Source organism: Pseudochaenichthys georgianus, chromosome 5 (assembly GCF_902827115.2).
Source record: "Pseudochaenichthys georgianus chromosome 5, fPseGeo1.2, whole genome shotgun sequence".
NCBI classification, from domain to species: Eukaryota; Metazoa; Chordata; class Actinopteri; order Perciformes; family Channichthyidae; genus Pseudochaenichthys; species Pseudochaenichthys georgianus.
The window spans coordinates 3,562,160-3,579,571 of record NC_047507.1 but is presented as its reverse complement, the minus strand read 5'-3'; the positions used below and the strand labels follow the sequence as shown (position 1 = coordinate 3,579,571).

The following is a 17,412-nucleotide window of genomic DNA, read 5'->3' as shown; positions in this document are numbered from 1 at the left end:
AACATCAGCTGGAGAGGACTCTTTAAAGTAGAGACACTACATACTGATATACACCTGAACATCAGCTGGAGAGGACTCTTTAAAGTGGAGACACTACATACTGATATACACCTGAACATCAGCAGGAGAGGACTCTTTAAAGTAGAGACACTACAAACTGATATACACCTGAACATCAGCAGGAGAGGACTCTTTAAATAATTGTCTCTAAAAACAGACAAACGGAAACGTAACACAAACGTAACATGAACCTCTCTCATCCCTCAAATGTTGAAATGATCTAAAAATATGATATTTCTTTTAATGTTTCGCTCCGTACCAACCGGAGGAGTTATGTCCTAATGGGTCTCAGAAATAAGGAAAAACACAAAACAATCCATCCATGTTTTGGGCTTTAGCAGCGTGAGTTGAAGTGGCTTTTTCCAAATAGATTAGATTAAATGTATTTTATTGATCGAAATTGGGATTCAAATAAAAAATATATATTCTCTCTTCATGAAAACAGCTCACAGACATTTCCTTCTAATGAGACTCAATCTGACTCCAGCCCTTTTGATATTTCAAAGATTAGGGTTTAAGAATCTGAATACTTACAACAATTTGGTTACGAAAACATTTGTCACTTTCATTAATCCAAAAGTGATACTTAAGATTTAATCTATCAACATTAAAAATAAAAGACACCAAGATTCACCTCTAATTCTTTATTTCCTCTTCATTACAAAAACATCACTTTTTCAAATTGCCCACATTTCATTATCAACATTTTTTTTTTCTTCCGGCCACAAACGCCGTATCAAATAAGGGGACACGTCTGACGCAGCAAACCGGCAAACACATTCATCGTTAGTCAACATATCAGTGCTACTGCCAATGTTTGATTCTTTTTTTTTTTTTTTTTTAATCAGAGGAAACAAGTCGACACGGCTGTGGCGAGGTGAAACGGGCGGCGTGTGAAAACAGAGGAATGTACAAAAAAAAAAAAAAGACAAATAAACCCATCAATGAACCACAAATAAAAAAAACAGCTGACTCAGAAAACACGGCATCAGAAAAACGAATCTCACAGGAAGTGCAGTGATCAGTAGCTTTGCAGTAAGGACCTTTGTCCTCGTGGGATTTCTTCCTCTTGGCAACACGGAGGACATGTTGAACTGTTGGTCGGGACGTTTTTAAAGTCTGATTTGATGCATCGTTGAATTTACTCCATGGAAAGCGAAAAAAAATGCTTCGTCGGTGTCTTCTTTTAATTTTCTTGCCCTTTATTTGTTTTCGAGTCTGTGGAAGAAAGAGAGAGTAATAACTCATTAATAAAATCAAGATGGATGAAATCCTTTGAGACATTATCAAAAGGAGTATTTCACCCACAAACTGATCATTCGGTTTGTGTTCCCCAAGAGGGGAACAAAGAATTTCAAATGAACGAATCCAAGTCAATTAGGGTGCGGCAGTGTTTGATAAAAGCACAAATACATCCAATCGTAAGTACACAAACTATGTAGTCAGATTACAATCTGTACTTTATCTTGCAGTATGCTAAATACTTCCTGAACACAAGCATATCATTTCGCTCTTGCAAAGTCTCCCCATCCTTGTGAGTCAAAGGGTTTTTAGTGAAAATGCATCCGTGTGTGAAATAAGTAGATACTTGAGACTTGGTTTATGCTGCATGAGTTGTGTAAGCGTTTGTAAACAGTTGTTCTAATAAAGTTTTGTTGTGTCTATCAATTAATTTCCATTTATTTCACACGCTTCTGGAGGAATTCTACGTGTGATACATTGTCGTGAAACCGTCCTTTTGAGTGTGAAATATCCCTTTAACAGCTGATCTTAACAGTTCACACGCAGGCTGTGTCATGCGTTCAAATGCACATCAAACAATGTGTAATGGCAGGAAACACGTCTTGAGATCCAACACACACAAAACATGTCACTCGATGTAAACGGCACAACCAGAACCATGAGTGTTAGTCCACAATGGAGGGGTCACCAAGCGGCCATGATCGAGGTGGGATGGGTGAGAGGCAAACCAGACGGGGGGGGGGGGGCTTCAAGGACACGTGGACACTCGGGGTTAAATGATGGAGCAGCTCAGCCATGCACGCTGCAGCCAGGATGGAGATGCAGGTTTCTGGAGGATGCCCTTACTTCGGCTTTGAAGCACGGCCGACTCTTTAGTTACAAATTGGGCCGGGGGGGGGGGGGGGGGGGGGGTTTATCGGAGGCTCCTATACTTTGCCAACCTACTACTTTGCTCGGCGGCAATCCTGAAGAAAGGGAGTACAGAGGTGTGGAGAGAGGGGGTTAAAAAGAGTCACAGCTGCAGAGGAGACAGAGGCGAGCGGGACAGAAGGAGTCATCATCGTCAGATTGATTCAAAAGGGTCCGTCTTAAGGGCGAGAAGTAAAGGAGAACAATTACAGAGTGCGTCTTGAGAAGGGCAAACGGCTCCCCGCGGCCCTCGAGCGCTCTGCATATTGATGGGGGGGAAATTGCCCACTTTAGAGCCTCACTCTGGCAGCTCTTGCTCCTGGCTTCAGCGCCTGGGGACTGGCTGAGGGGCTGAGCGCACTTTTACCAGAGTTTGAGGCTAAGAACGAGCCGGAGACACCCCTGAGAAACTCGGATCTTTCTCTCGGGGTAATAAGGACCCTCTGGGCGACCATTTTGTGCCGAGCCCCCCCCCCCCTCCCATCAGGAGACGTACCTTTTCACTGCTTTCTGTGCCAGCATGCGGTTCCCGGCCAGGAAGGTAAGGGTGCCGATAATGGCCAGGTACTTCAGAGTCTGGAACATGTTGAGGTGAGTCCAGTACAAGTACATCAGGCCCATGATGGCTGGAAACACAGAGGGGACGTTAGCATCCGCACACGAGCTCTAACGCCGTGCTACCTTTTGAAACATGACATTTAGATACAAAGCAAATTAACACACATTGAGATTTAAGAATATAAAGAGGGCCAGCATTGCAGTGAAATCAATGTTATATCTAAAAATGGTTTGTTATATCAGAAGTAGGGCTGCTCGATTATGGCAAAAATCATAATCTCCATTATTTGGGTCAATAATTGATATCACGATTATTACAAACGATATCCATTTACTTTGAAAACATCCATTCATTGAAAAAATACATCTGAAGAGTATGTTTTTAACAGTTATTACCCTGAACTTTAAATATAATTCAACTAGATATTTCTGTCATGGAAAAGTTGACATATGTTTTGAGAATCCAAGAGAACGCGTTCAATAGGAAATGGGAAAAGTGGAATATTTACATGGTTGACACCAAGGAGTAAGTGAATGACTAATTCAATCTTGTACGGTATGTGTGAATATTGAAGGTCTTCAGACAACTAGTATGTATTGTGTTTTATTTTACAACTGATTTGTGTGTATTATGTTTTGTTGTTCTGTTATTATTGTTGTGAAAACTCAATAAAAACATAAGTATAAAAAAAATATATATAATTCAACTGAAAAACCAATACAAAATAAATAATCGTTTTATTTTGATTACGTTGTTTTCGTAATCGTTGCAAGCCAAAATCGTAATTGCGATTAATTGAGCAGCCCCAATCAGAAGTTGAAATACTTCTTCATATGTACTCTTAAGTCCGGTATAATTAATCAGGTAAACGACTAAGTGTGTTTCCGACCCGCCCTCGAGGAGGGAAGCACGTAACACCGACCGCCGGTTGAATGGGAGATTTCTATTGGTTCAAACCAGAGCCGAAGCACAGGGAGTCAAATCACTGAATTCTCGTTTAACCTAAGGCGTAGATGCAAACTAAATGCGACCTAAACAGACTTCAGCAATACATGTTGAAGCATGTGACTGAACACAGCTTCTGCTACAACCAGTGGTGCCGTAATGAGTCCTAACACCCGGATATAAGTTAGCATTCAACCACTTTCTGTTCCATCAGTCAACATGGTTAGTTACCCGTCTGAACTACGGGCTGTGGTTCACGAGAGTCTCCCGTTCCCCGATGCTTGTTGTTAAAGGATCCCTTGCTAAGCTACGCATCACTGCACCACCCTACATTGTAACACATCAGATCCGTGTGCAGCGATGAGGACAACAACACTTCAAAGGAACACCACACTTCTTTGTATGTACTGATATGCATGCTACACTGTCTGAGCTTTGCACACGGCACTGTTACTGACGTCACCCCTTCTCCTACAATGGATTAAAAGCACCTGACGGACACATTTGTTGCCAAAAGGGTTTTTTCTGGAACTGTGGATTGACCCGGCGCTGTGACAAAGTGACTCGGTGTTCTGGGTCGAGCGCTTGTGGAATCGTATGAATAACGCATGCGTGTAATTCATTATGTTGATGCGCAATGTCACCCTCGGTCATCAGGGCAACTCGCCCATCACCCTGAACAACAGCCGATGAATAGAGGATGAAGAGGCTGCTAAGCGAATGTGTGAGGAACATTTCGCACTCACCTGCGTGTCCCACGTGGAACATGACGGTGCTGGGGGTGCAGCTGAAGTTGGAGACGTTGGCTCCGAGTTTAAACCACTACAGAGAGAGAGAGACAGAGAGAGAGAGAGAGAGAGAGAGAGAGAGAGAGAGGGACAGTGACAGAGAGAGAGGGACAGAGAGAGAGGGAGACAGAGATATGGAGACAGACACAGAGAGAGAGACACAGAGAGAGAGAGAGAGAGAGAGAGAGACAGAGAGCGAGACAGAGAGAGAGCGAGAGAGCGAGAGACAGAGAGAGAGATAGAGAGAGAGAGACAGAGCGAGAGAGACAGAGAGCGAGCGAGAGAGACAGAGAGCGAGCGAGACAGAGACAGAGAGAGAGCGAGAGAGACAGAGAGCGAGAGACAGACAGAGACAGAGAGAGACAGAGAGAGACAGAGAGAGAGAGAGCGAGAGAGAGACAGAGAGAGACAGAGAGAGAGAGACAGACAGAGACAGAGAGAGACAGAGAGAGAGAGAGCGAGAGAGAGAGAGACAGAGGCAGAGAGAGAGACAGAGGCAGAGAGAGAGACACAGAGACAGAGACAGAGAGAGACAGAGACAGAGAGAGAGAGAGAGAGCAAGAGAGACAGAGACAGAGCGAGAGAGACAGAGAGCGAGAGAGACAGAGACAGAGAGAGACAGAGAGAGAGAGAGCGAGAGAGAGATAGAGAGCAAGAGAGACAGAGAGAGAGAGAAATAAAATAAATGAAAACAATGATATTGTATCCGCTGCGAACAAAGAGGCTGAATGTTTGTTTGCGGCGCAGCACACAATGCGCTGCGTCACGGTTACTCAGAGAGATGAACCACAGCTTTTGTGGTTTCAAAGCGGCTTCATGTTCAAGCAGCCGCTTTCAGCGTTTATGAAGGCTTCGAGTGAAGAGCTGTTTCTGTGGAAAGTGTGCAACAATAGCAACACGTACTTCTGAGTAATAAAGGAGGTCGGCTAGGGAGGGCACAGGGAGGCGTTAAAAGGACACGAGGACGTCCACGCGCTGCTCTACAGGAAAGACATTATTTCAACTTGAACGACAAAGCTTGAATACATGTGGGGCTGAATAAGTCTTACTTTACTCTGAAATACATTTAACTTGGACTATTATTACTTTCGCTTTGTCTCATTAGCAGTGTTGGGACCAACGCGTTACTGTAACACCGTTATCTTTGGCAGTAACTCGGACTCTAACACATTACTTTTTAAATTCAGTAACTCGGTTACCGTTACTACATGGTGCGTTACTCCGTTAGTTTTTTTATATAGTCAACAGCCAGGTGAACAGAGATGAGAACAGTACGTGAGTAAATGTACTTAGATACTTCCTGTGTCACATGCGGAGACGGGCTGTGGGCGTGTTTGTGTTGTTTACTAACAAGACTATCATGGCGGCGGCGGAGCTCAAGTCGAGTTTCTCCACCTGGAGATATTCTCACTATTTCACTTTTGTCGAGCACAAAGAAAATAACGTTTTAGTTAAATGTAAGTTGTGTCCTGGCGGGTCAAAGAGCCTATCTACTGCCCAAACCAGTCATTCAAATCTCTTAAAACATCTGCAGAGACAACATGCTGGGACGAAGCTAGTAGCTAACACCACAGAGACTCAGCCGACGCCACTCCACCTCCACCTGCACCTAAGCAACAGCGGCTGGATTTTAACCGAGGGACTGCTAGCCAGGGACAAGTCGATAAAGCCATTGCACGGTATGTTGTAGAACACATGCAGGCTATTGCTACAGTGGAGTCACCCGCTTTCAGGGAGCTAGTTAGCATGATAGCATGTTCGGGCGGCACACAGCATATGGGACGGAAAACTTTTTCCAACTACCTGGAGAAAGAATATACAAAAATGTAAAGCCAGCTAATATCGATGCTATCCAGATTGCATATAGTGCATGTCAAGTTGATCAACTGGAGCATTAATATAATGGGAGCCCTTTTTAAAGTAACTAAAACGTTACTTTTCACAGTAACGCATTACTTTCTGGTGTAAGTAATCAGTAAAGTAACTGAGTTACTTTTGAAATGAAGTAACTAGTAATGGTAACTAGTTACTGGTTTTCAGTAACTAGCACAACACTGCTCATAACTAATGTGTGACTGAACAATGTAATATCTTAGGACCATCTAGTTCCGGTTAGATTAGTTTTAGGATATTTGCTCAGCGTAGGTGCTTTAGGGTCGTTGTTGCGTATAGCAGCAACTCTCCACATTCTACGGGTGTTAGTCCTATATCTCGGAAGTAGTACACTACAGTAGTAACAGTGCTTATGCTTAAGCTCTGGATAGCTGTTAGGGGCCCATTCCACACGTCCCCATAACGTCTTGCTTCAATGTAATGACTTGAAAACATTTGAGTATTACCAGGAGCAGCAGCAGCAGGAGGGGAGACAGGATGAGAGCCGTGAAGGCGTTGGACACCATCGTGGGAGGCTTCTTCTCTGGTTCTCTGAACATATGCTGCAGGAGGAGAGGAGACAAGATGAGACAGGAGGAGACGGGAGGAGACAAGAGGAGACAAGAGGAAAGAAGAAGAGACAAGAGGAAACAAGAGGAGACAGGAGGAGACAAGAGGAAACAGGAGGAGACGGGAGGAGACGGGAGGAGACAAGAGGAGACAAGAAGAGACAAGAGGAAACAAGAGGAGACCGGAGGAGACAGGAAGAGACAGGAGGAGACAGGAGGAAACAAGAGGAGACGGGTGGAGACGGGAGGAGACAGGAGGAGACAGGTGGAGACAGGTGGAGACAGGAGGAGACAGGAGGAAACAGGAGGAGACAGGAGGAGACAGGAGGAGACAGGAAGAGACAAGATGAGACAGGTGGAGACAGGTGGAGACAGGAGGAGACAGGAGGAGACAGGAGGAGACAGGAGGAGACAGGAGGAGACAGGAGGAGACAGGAAGAGACAAGATGAGACAGGTGGAGACAGGTGGAGACAGGAGGAGACAGGAGGAGACAGGAGGAGACAGGAAGAGACAGGAAGAGACAGGAGGAGACAGGTGGAGACGGGAGGAGACAGGAGGAGACAAGAGGAGACAGGTGGAGACAGGTGGAGACAGGAGGAGACAGGTGGAGACAGGAGGAGACAGGAGGAAACAGGAAGAGACAGGAGGAGACAGGAGGAGACAGGAGGAGACAGGAAGAGACAGGAAGAGGAGACAGGAAGAGACTTTAGAGGCTGTTGAGCATGCTGCTCGATCCCCCTCAGGCAGTGGAGCTGATCTGAGAAGCAGCCCTGAAGAGGTACCTGGATCTCCGGTTTGGGCACATAGAGCGTTTTGGGCTGAGCGGCCACCGGAGCTTCCTCGTCCAGAAACTTCAGAACAACGTCAGCCTTGAGAGACGGAGAACAACTTTAGAATCAATATGACCTTCAGCAGATAATCCTCACTACCACGCCGCAGTCTGACGGACGCTCACCACGTTCCACAGGATGGGGTTCTCCAGGGTCGCGTCCCCGACGATGAGGTGGAGGGAGTAGGTTCCGGACATGGAGTCGAACTCAGATTTGCGCTCTGCCATGTCCAACTCGAACTTGTACAGTTTCTTGCTGTCGGGCTCGGCCACGAACACGACCTCCTGACCCGTCTTCTGGTTTTGCAGGCGGACAAAAGTCTGTGAACGAGACGAAAGGAAGTGGGTACGAGAGTCTGGGGTAGGCAAAAGCAAAGAGTCGTGTTCAAATGCATCACACATGGAAATTATTTGCTCAAATAAAACACAACGAACTTAATAGAAACACGTTTTTGAGTGCGACCATTTTGTGCCGGCATCAGGTGCAATCAACATACACAAGTTCTGAATAATAGATCAGAGGACAACAATACTCCATCTATCAATATGACGGTAGATGGAGATATGGAGAAGTACCTAATCTAAGTATTTATATGCCGTTAGTATCCGATTAATGTTCTGAGACATGCACTTTTATATAAAGTGTTTATTATATTACTTGTCTGTAATTGAGTAAGACTACGTTTTTCAGGCTTCGTGGCTAAGGTGCGTTTCACTTCTCATTTCCTCGCTCCTCGGGCTCGGGCTCACCGGAAGCTGATTTGTCTGCGCCATCTTGAGCAGCGTCCCAGTGGCCTTATTTCTGCCGGAGGACCGAGGACCGAGGATCGATAATCGAGGAACCACCAGACCATCCTCCGGTGAACTCCTCAGACACTAGCCCCGCCCCCTTACTGTGTATCGCTCACTGATTGGACGATGCAGCGCAGGCACTGATCTGGCTGCTGTCAGACGATCAGCTGTGCGGCGTCATCAGTAACTGACGTCGTGACGCTCCGGAGGAAAGGACGTCCCATTGCTCTTAAAACTCATTTCCCTGCTTCTCGTGGTTTCCTCGCATCTCTCCACGCTTCCCTGGTGGGAGGGACTAGTCGCAAGGAAACGACGCAAGTGAAGGACGCAAGGAATCCGAAGTGAAACGCAGCCCAAGAAACATCTTTACCGATCCACCGTAGGGAAACTCAGGTGATTGAGCGGCACATCAATAAGATGGAATAAGCGGTAGGACGGGTACGATAGGTGAGATATACGATGTGTTCATGTCAGATCCTGTGACCTAAGACTTTCATTGATATGTCTACACTGTAGCCGGGTACACATGACAATGATACCTGGTGGGGGGTCAGCTCCACTCCAGTGTTCACGTCCACCAGCTGGAAGGCCATGGCAAAGTTCTGGTGGCTGTCTGCGGTGAAGGAGACCTTGGCTTTGGAAGGATAGTCCACCCTGAGTTCAAAGAAGAAAAGCATTTAGTATTCTGTTGCTGCTAACGCTCAGAGAGGCTTCACTTATCAAAACACGTTCCCGCACCTGACGGTCTTCGTGCCGATGCTCTGGTCCTTATCCACCACAGAGAGGTCCATGCTGGTGACGGACACCTCGGTGGACACCTTCACTTTGAGCTGCAGGTGGACAGAGTCAGAGACACAGCAATTCAAACCCAATACTCAGACATTCATATTCCCATTGCCCACCAACGAGGGCCGGCAGCCTCTGACTCGCTAAAGCACCCCATTGTAATGGCATCCCTTCCTCCAAAAGACACTCGGAAAAGGTATGACTACATGCATTGAAACGGGCTGGTCCATTTCTACTTCAGTGTTCAAATATCATGTCCTTCATTCAGACCGCCCCCTCACCTCAACATGATTGGCCACAAGCCGGCTGTCCCCGGTCACTGCGACAGTGAACTGGTAATAGCCACTGGCTGGCTGGGCGGACATGAAGTTCAGTTCAAAGACGCCGCTGAAAATAGGAAAGAAAAATAAATAAGTGAACTTTCTACCAAAAACAATGCAGTACTTCTGAAGAAATGCCTTCAAAGTCTTCATTATAAAATAAATGTAATACACATAAGATAGGGCCGCAAATGTTAGGAGCAAATATAATGTAATTGTGATACTATTCACGATATTGTATGGATTGATTCGTTTTAATTCATAATTATTACTATCCTTGATGATTAAGGTTTGATGTCTTTAAGAGGATCTGTATCCAACACAATAGCTTCTTATACGTCTGCAGAGAATTATTTGTAGACCCAGATATCTCTACTTCATTCATAATGATATTTTAACACATATTTACCCTTTAACAAATATCATGTCTTTAGAACAGTGCTTCTCAAAGTGTGAGCGCCCCCTAGTGGTCCGTGAGTATATTGGTAACATTTCCCATTTGAAATAAATAAATACATTTAAGTTTTCCGCACTCTCGCGGGAATATCTCCGCAATGGAGCGAGCTTAAGTTTCACTTTCGATTGTATGATATAGCCCAGGGCAACACCTTCATCACACATGTTGCCACTTGTTTGTACAATTTTCAGGCGATTTGTAATCTGTTCTAGAAAAATGATGTGATTTTGGATATTTGTGGAGTTCGGTGGTCCGCAAGTGTTTTGTTTATTGGTTAAGTGTCCTTGGTATGAACAGTTTGAGAATACTGCTTTAGAACTAGTCCCATTGAGAGGTGAAGTCCCTCCCTTTCCGGGGGGAGCTCCATGGGACCTCATTTCGGAAAAATCATGTATTGAAGTCAATGGAGAGAGAAAGATTACCTTTCGATCCCGTTTGAATTGTGCCACGAATTACAAACATGATGTTTGTCAATTTAAAAGATCATTTTCACGTTAAACAAATTAAAATGCGTCGTAAAACTGTGAAGTAACACTTTTTTTTGTGTGAAACCGCTCAATGAACTACATCTCCCATCTCGCACCAACACCAAGACGGCCGTCACGTTGAAACATTTCACTTCTTTCTTTCAGAACGAGGCGGAAAGTATTCAAAGAGGTGAAAATCACTCCAAGTCTGGCCACGTTGAGAGCTGTGCACACACAAGGGGAGTTAGTCAGTTCCGTGAGAGCCAGCCTGCGGGACCGGGACTCTGGGATTTGTAGTCTTTCTAGTTGCATATTTTTCATAGTCTTATATTTCAACAGTTTTACGACAAACGGTGGCTTTTTTTACATGGAAATTATTTTTTAAATTGACAAACATCATGTGTGTAATTCATGGAACAATTCAAACGGGATCGAAAGATAATGTGTCTCTCCCCATTGACTCCAATACATAATGTTTCAGATATAAGGTCCCATGGGGCGAAGTAGATGGGCGGGACTTCGCCTCTACTGCGATTTCTATAACATTTTGATTAAATGTGGATCCCTGAAATATGCTTTAATTGAAAATGTGCGTTGTGTGATGTTATTAATTGTATTGGGTTATAAAAAGCTTGCATCATGTTCACGTAGAGAGGAACCAGGCATCATATGTAACAAAGCTAACCCTCATCGTGATACGTACTTGTTGAGTGTGAAAGCAGTCTGGCTGAGGATGATGCTCTTGGAGGCCACAGCGTGCGCAGACTCCACCAGCACGTTGGCGGCGGTCAGAGGCTGAGACATGATGTCCGTGACGAGGAGCTGAGAATCAGAGGAACAGCGTCACTGTGAGCGCATTCAAATGAATACAAACCACACGGGTATTGTTAGCAGAGTGAAGCTCGACGTTACCCTGAAACGATCAAGCGTTGGAGGAGAAGAAAGCGTCTGAAACAGCAGTACTCCGTTCAACAGGGAGCTCACATTGGAGGCGTGGCTTTAACCTTACATGTAATTGGCTGTCAGTCAGGGTTTAGTTCCCACATGCGTACCTGCAGGGTGGGCTGGCTGTGGGACACGGTGGCCGGGCCCCGAGCGCTGACGATGACCGGCACGTGGAAGCGGTTGTTGGAGAGAGCGGCGGCGGCGCTGGCCACGCTGAACGCCTCGGAGAGAGAGTCCCAGGACTTCTTACCGAAGATGGAGTTCACCAGCTGGATCACCTGGTCCTGAGGGGGGAACACATCGTGCGTTAGGGTCAGAGAGAAGCCATCGCAGAGATACGCCTGTGACGATATCTATACTACTGTTGGTGCGATGTGCGGACATGACCGCGACCATGTGTATGCTCTCAAATCACCGCTGAGCTCGGGGGAACAGGGGGTTTGGGGTTTAGGAAGACTGAGAGGGAAGAGCTTGTTAAAAATGAACAAGCCAGTATTTTGACTGTTTCAAAAAAGGCAAAACTAAAAGTGGATATCCAACTTGAAACTAATCTATTTGTACTTTTCACTTTCTTTAAAAGGTCCCATGTCATGCTTTTCCGGTTATCACCCGTCCCCTTGTGTTATGAAGGTTTTTCTGCATGTAAACGGTCTGCGAGTCAAAACCCTCGAAGTACACCCTGTAGCGAGTAAAACTCTAACACAGAAAATACCTCCCCAAAACGCCTCGTTGGAGAAACGTCACGTCCCCGGAACCAAATGGACCAATCCGTGAAGCCGTTACGTTAAGCCCCCGCTGATTGGTCCAAATTGACCAATCCACGGACTTCCTCACACACTCAGTGCATGCAGCTCTGCTGATCTCTCCTCCCTGGCTGCTGCTGATAACAGAGAGTTGGGATCGCGGCGACATTCTCTCCGCAGACCCATTCTCACAGCGTTCATCAGCCTTTTTCTTACTCAACATCAAGCCACACTTATTGTTTTTACTTCGGCTGTGACTTTGTGTGTGCTCAGGGTGAGTTTGGCTGTGTATCGCTAAACAAGGAAACCACACCTCCACGGAGCTCAGCGTGATTCACAACGTCTCGACCAATCAGAGCACACTGTGCTCACAGGGAGGGGGGGCTGAAGCTATCGGAGCTACAACGAGCCGTTAAAGGCAGAGTGAAATTCAGTGAATACACGTAGTTTACAGAGATGCTGTTTGAGAAACCAATGCGAGTTTGGAAAATTGATTTAAATCTATTCTAGTCGACCTCAACCATGGAATTATGATCAGTGGAAACGGCCATGACATGTGACCTTTAAATAAATACCACCGCACTTAAGTCACTTTGGATAATGTTAACGACGGAGAAACTGGATTGAAGGAATACTCCTGAACCAAAGGTTGTTCGGTTTAACTTCATTAATAAATAGTCTTTTTATATTGTTTGTATATTCTTAAGATTCAAAAGTGAATAACTCTTTGAAAGGGTGTACTTGTATTTAATGATCACTACACCAGGGGCATTTCTGGTCTTAAAATAACCGAATATCGTCCATCTTAATTGTGTATGGGATGTTCTGTTGCCCACAGAACACGCCTCCACGGAGCGGACCGTACCTCCTTCAGCGGAGGCTCCATGTCCACGTGATCAGAGAGGGAATAAGCAGCGGCCACAAACATGGCGGTCGCCTCGAGTCCCTCTTCGAACTGCAGGTAGATGCCTCCGAGATCATCCAAGCGAGCGGTCAGATCCTGGGAGGACAACAGGAAATAATAGGTTTCATTTATTCAAAGCAATTAATCTGTGTGCATCATTTAGAGTCCATCGTGTCTTTCGCTAAGTCAGGACACACAGACGGGACGACAACATAAAATGCACAATAATAACTAACTCACCTTGACTTTTTCTATTGTTCTGTGTTTTCCCTACTTCTAAATGAATGTTATAGTTCATGTTCAAAAAGGATATTGTTTTAATGGAAGGAAAACATTTTTGCTTTTGTTCAAATGGTTTATGAATGTTTATGTATACCGTACTTTTCGGACTATAAGCCGCGACTTTTTCCTCCATTTTGTTTGTACAGCTAACGGCCACTAGGGAACCTCCTACATCTATGGATTTTACAGGTAAAATTAACCACCTTTAACGCTATGGGCTCTATGACCGGTCCGCGCCCGCCACCTCTAAGCGGCGGGCTCCAGCGGGAAAAGCTGGAGGCCGGAATAGAGCGAGACAGGTAGCGCGCCAAAGTAAAAGTGGAACCGAGAGACAGAACGAGAGCAAGACAGACAGACAGTTTAGCTGCAGCGGCTGATATGCAGGTGCGCTTTATAGTCCGAAAAGTACGGTAGATGTTGCCACAGCACAGAGGTGTGTCCATACTGTATGTCATTACGGTCATGCTAATAAAGCTATTTGAATTGAACTGATAAAAACAAACCCACCTCGATTTCCTCCAGGATTCCTCCGAGCTCTGCGTCCTTGGACAGACGGGCCGCCGTCAGCAGAGCCGAAGTGATTCTGTCCGGAGAGAAGGTACGGTAGCTGTTAAAGAGACTTGCCTCTAAGCACCGTAAGGACGACACAGAACGCTGATGCTCTCGACTTACGCCATGACGTTGTCCTCCTTGTTGATGCGGCCGGTCAGAGCTCCCACTACTTCCTGTGAGGTCAGAGGAAGGCCCAGAGAGCTGAGGGCGCTCACCGCTCTGTGGATCTGAGCCATGGAGGAGTCCTCACTGACGGCCGCCAGCAGGATGTCCCGCGTCTCATTGGACACGGGGATCTAAGGGAGGCAGAGCCAGACACGTGTGTTTATCCCGCGGGAAATCGGGTTTCATGACTTCGAGTACAAATATCTATATAAAGAAAGCGACATGAAAATGTAGAATAATATAAAATACAGATAGGTATCAGGGTTTCCGTTAGCTGGTAATTACCGGTTTTTAGCTGGTAAAATAGAATAAAAACCGGTAAATTCAAAACCTGCCGGTCAAAATGTCCGATGCGCCGACATATCCGGTAATTACCTGCTAACGGAAACTCTGCTACACAATTATTATTATTGAAACATGACCGGTAAGTTTCAAATTTGTCCGGTAAAATAAATTCTGTTCGGACATATGACCAGCGAGAAAAAATCCTAGCGGAAACCCTGATAGGTATATAAACTAAAGAAGTAAGCATTAGCACAAATAAGATACAAATAATCTCAAATAAAGCCATTAATACACAATTAAAGTAATAATGTGCAATACAAATAAAGTAAATCAAATAAAGATACGTATACAAACGGAAGTAAAAGTAAAATTCCCAATTATCTCGTAAATAACTATTCAATTCGCAATTTTCTTATGTAAAGAATTGCTTGAACATCCGACACTATGAGGACACACATTGGGGACAAGGCTTTTATCCTTTGTATGCAACATATTGTCCAGCCCTTCCACACATGCACGTAGAGTAGAGCAGAGAGAGTTCAGAGGCAGGCCTACCTCACATCCGGAAATGGCTTGACTGGACTCAGCGGCAAAGAAGAGCGAGTCGACACTAGTGGGGTCCAGCTGGGACTTGATGAACTGGCAGACTCCCTGCAAACACGAGCACCGTGAGTCAAAACATCAAGGAGCATCACAGTTGGATATTTAATACGGTATCAGAAAAAATGACTCGTTGCTATCGTTGTGTCTTAAAGGTCTCCCATTATACCGTTTCTCATCAATATATTACAGGTCTCAGATAGAGAGACATCTGGTTACAAAGAACTCAATGGAGCTCTAGAGGAGATGCAGGTGATAAGGGGGGGGGGTACCTTGTTGCTGATTGGCTAATGGTTACACAAGACAACACATCGTTATGACATCATGAAGTGGCCAATATCTGATCAGCTCATTTTCAGACAGGTTTTTATAGAAATGGATCAAAAAGAGAGAGAATCTTTGTTCCTGAAACTTTCAGAGTCTCTTTCCACCGAGGGGACACATGTTGATGTAGAAGAGACATGAAGAAGAGGGGACACATGTTGATGTAGAAGAGACATGAAGAAGAGGAGACATGTTGATGTATAAGAGACATGAAGAAGAGGGGACACATGTGGATGGAGAAGAGACATGAAGAAGAGGGGACACATGCTGATGTAGAAGAGACATGAAGAAGAGGGGACACATGTTGATGTAGAAGAGACATGAAGAAGAGGGGACACATGTTGATGTAGAAGAGACATGAAGAAGAGGAGACACATGTTGATGTATAAGAGACATGAAGAAGAGGGGACACATGTGGATGGAGAAGAGACATGAAGAAGAGGGGACACATGTTGATGTAATAGGTGACCTCTAATGGGGGATTCTTACCTCATGATCAGGGACGGATGCTCCGAGCTTGCTCAGACCAACAACAGAGTAGTACGCGGAGTCCAGGTCGGTGAACTGTTGGCTCAGGAGCTTCTGAAGGCGGGCCACATCGGACAGGGAGAGGTAGTGAGCCGGGGTGAGCGCCTGGGATCCAGAAAGAGCCACACTCAGGAGGGAGAACAAACCGAACAGCCCTGCAGACACACGGAGGAAGCAGGCAGAGGTGTGAGAATAGACAGATGTATTAGTTAAGTAAAAGTAGGAATAGTACACTGTAGAAATACTCATATGAAAGTACTGCATCAAGAATGGTACTCAAGTAAAACCAATACGTTACGATTAAGAAAATGTACTTAAAGTGTTAGTTTTAGTTACTTAAATATAATGTTGGATGGTTTAATATTTACCAAATAATCCTATTTTTAAAGTATTGTGTGTCACAATGTGAAAGTAACTAGTAGTGGACTGGAACTGTAAAGTAGCATAAGATGGAAACAATTAGGTACAATCAAGTATCCCTTAAAACACAGTACTTGAGTAAATGTACTTCCATACCAGATGCGGGAGAAGTACGAAGATATTGTACTTGAGTAAAAGTAGAAGTAACAAAGTGTATGAATACTCTGTTACAGTAAAAGTCCGGCATTCAAAATGTTACTCAAGTAAGTAACTAAAGGTATTACATGTAGTGGAGTAAAAGTACATGATTAACCTCTGAATTGTAGTGAAGTAGAAATACAAAGTAGCATACAATAGAAGTACTCAAGTAAAGTACAAGTACCTCAAACGTGTCCTTAAGCACAGTACTTGAGTAAATACTTAGTTACATTACACCTCTGGAAACACATTAACCTGCAGGCTGGTCGAAAGGGGTTTTAATCGCTATAATTAAAACAAAGGCTAATAACATCTTAATAATGAATAACTGTATATATGTTATCTCTTGTGATGATTTTTACTCATTCATTCATTGTGATAAAGCTCGCTTCTTCCTTGCAGGTTAAGCTAGGCTAACTAGCTAGCTCTCGTCATAAGGAAGCATGCAATACGTGTGTGATTTACACACCAATTCTTACACCAGCAATTAAAATACAGCACATAAAACGTATATAGTCTCGAAAAACACACGTATTTAACATTACATTCAGAATATATGCATTATTTCACTTACTAGACCGGTCCATGTCTTGCAGTCTCTAATGCAGCGTCACCAAAACCGACGACTATTTCCGGTGTCTCGGAATGAGCTGTCACTAACGGTAGAACATCCGGTTGTGCATTTAACGTTTCAAAATAAAAGTCGAGCTAAGTACACGTCGAATAAGTGTAGCCTGTCTGGCGTTTTTTTATTTAATATATAATGGTATTATCATTCAATTGTGTTCACTTAGTTACATGAAACATATGTAATCAGGTTGATTGGAATTACTAGTTGGATTACAATATTAGTAAAAGAGCATAGTGATTTATATTTATCACTTTATTCTTTTAGTTTTAGTAAATCTTTGTTTTCAAGATTAGTTTTTA

General features: G+C 44.5%; 1 protein-coding gene across 1 annotated transcript; it reads right to left on the bottom strand.

Moving 5' to 3' along the window:
- Window positions 1-689: 689 nt before the first annotated feature.
- On the bottom strand, window positions 690-17,143 carry rpn2 (ribophorin II). Its single transcript, XM_034083267.1, has 17 exons — window positions 17,057-17,143; window positions 15,886-16,079; window positions 15,028-15,123; window positions 14,143-14,318; window positions 13,978-14,053; window positions 13,150-13,284; window positions 11,649-11,825; window positions 11,300-11,418; window positions 9,634-9,739; window positions 9,305-9,396; window positions 9,106-9,220; window positions 7,901-8,095; window positions 7,728-7,814; window positions 6,843-6,938; window positions 4,462-4,537; window positions 2,708-2,837; window positions 690-1,278 (listed from the first exon to the last, which is right to left on the bottom strand). The coding sequence occupies exons 1-17, from the start codon at window positions 17,067-17,069 to the stop codon at window positions 1,263-1,265; spliced, it is 1,899 nt and encodes a 632-aa protein (XP_033939158.1). The 5' UTR covers window positions 17,070-17,143; the 3' UTR covers window positions 690-1,262.
- Between the last annotated feature and the right edge of the window lie 269 nt (window positions 17,144-17,412).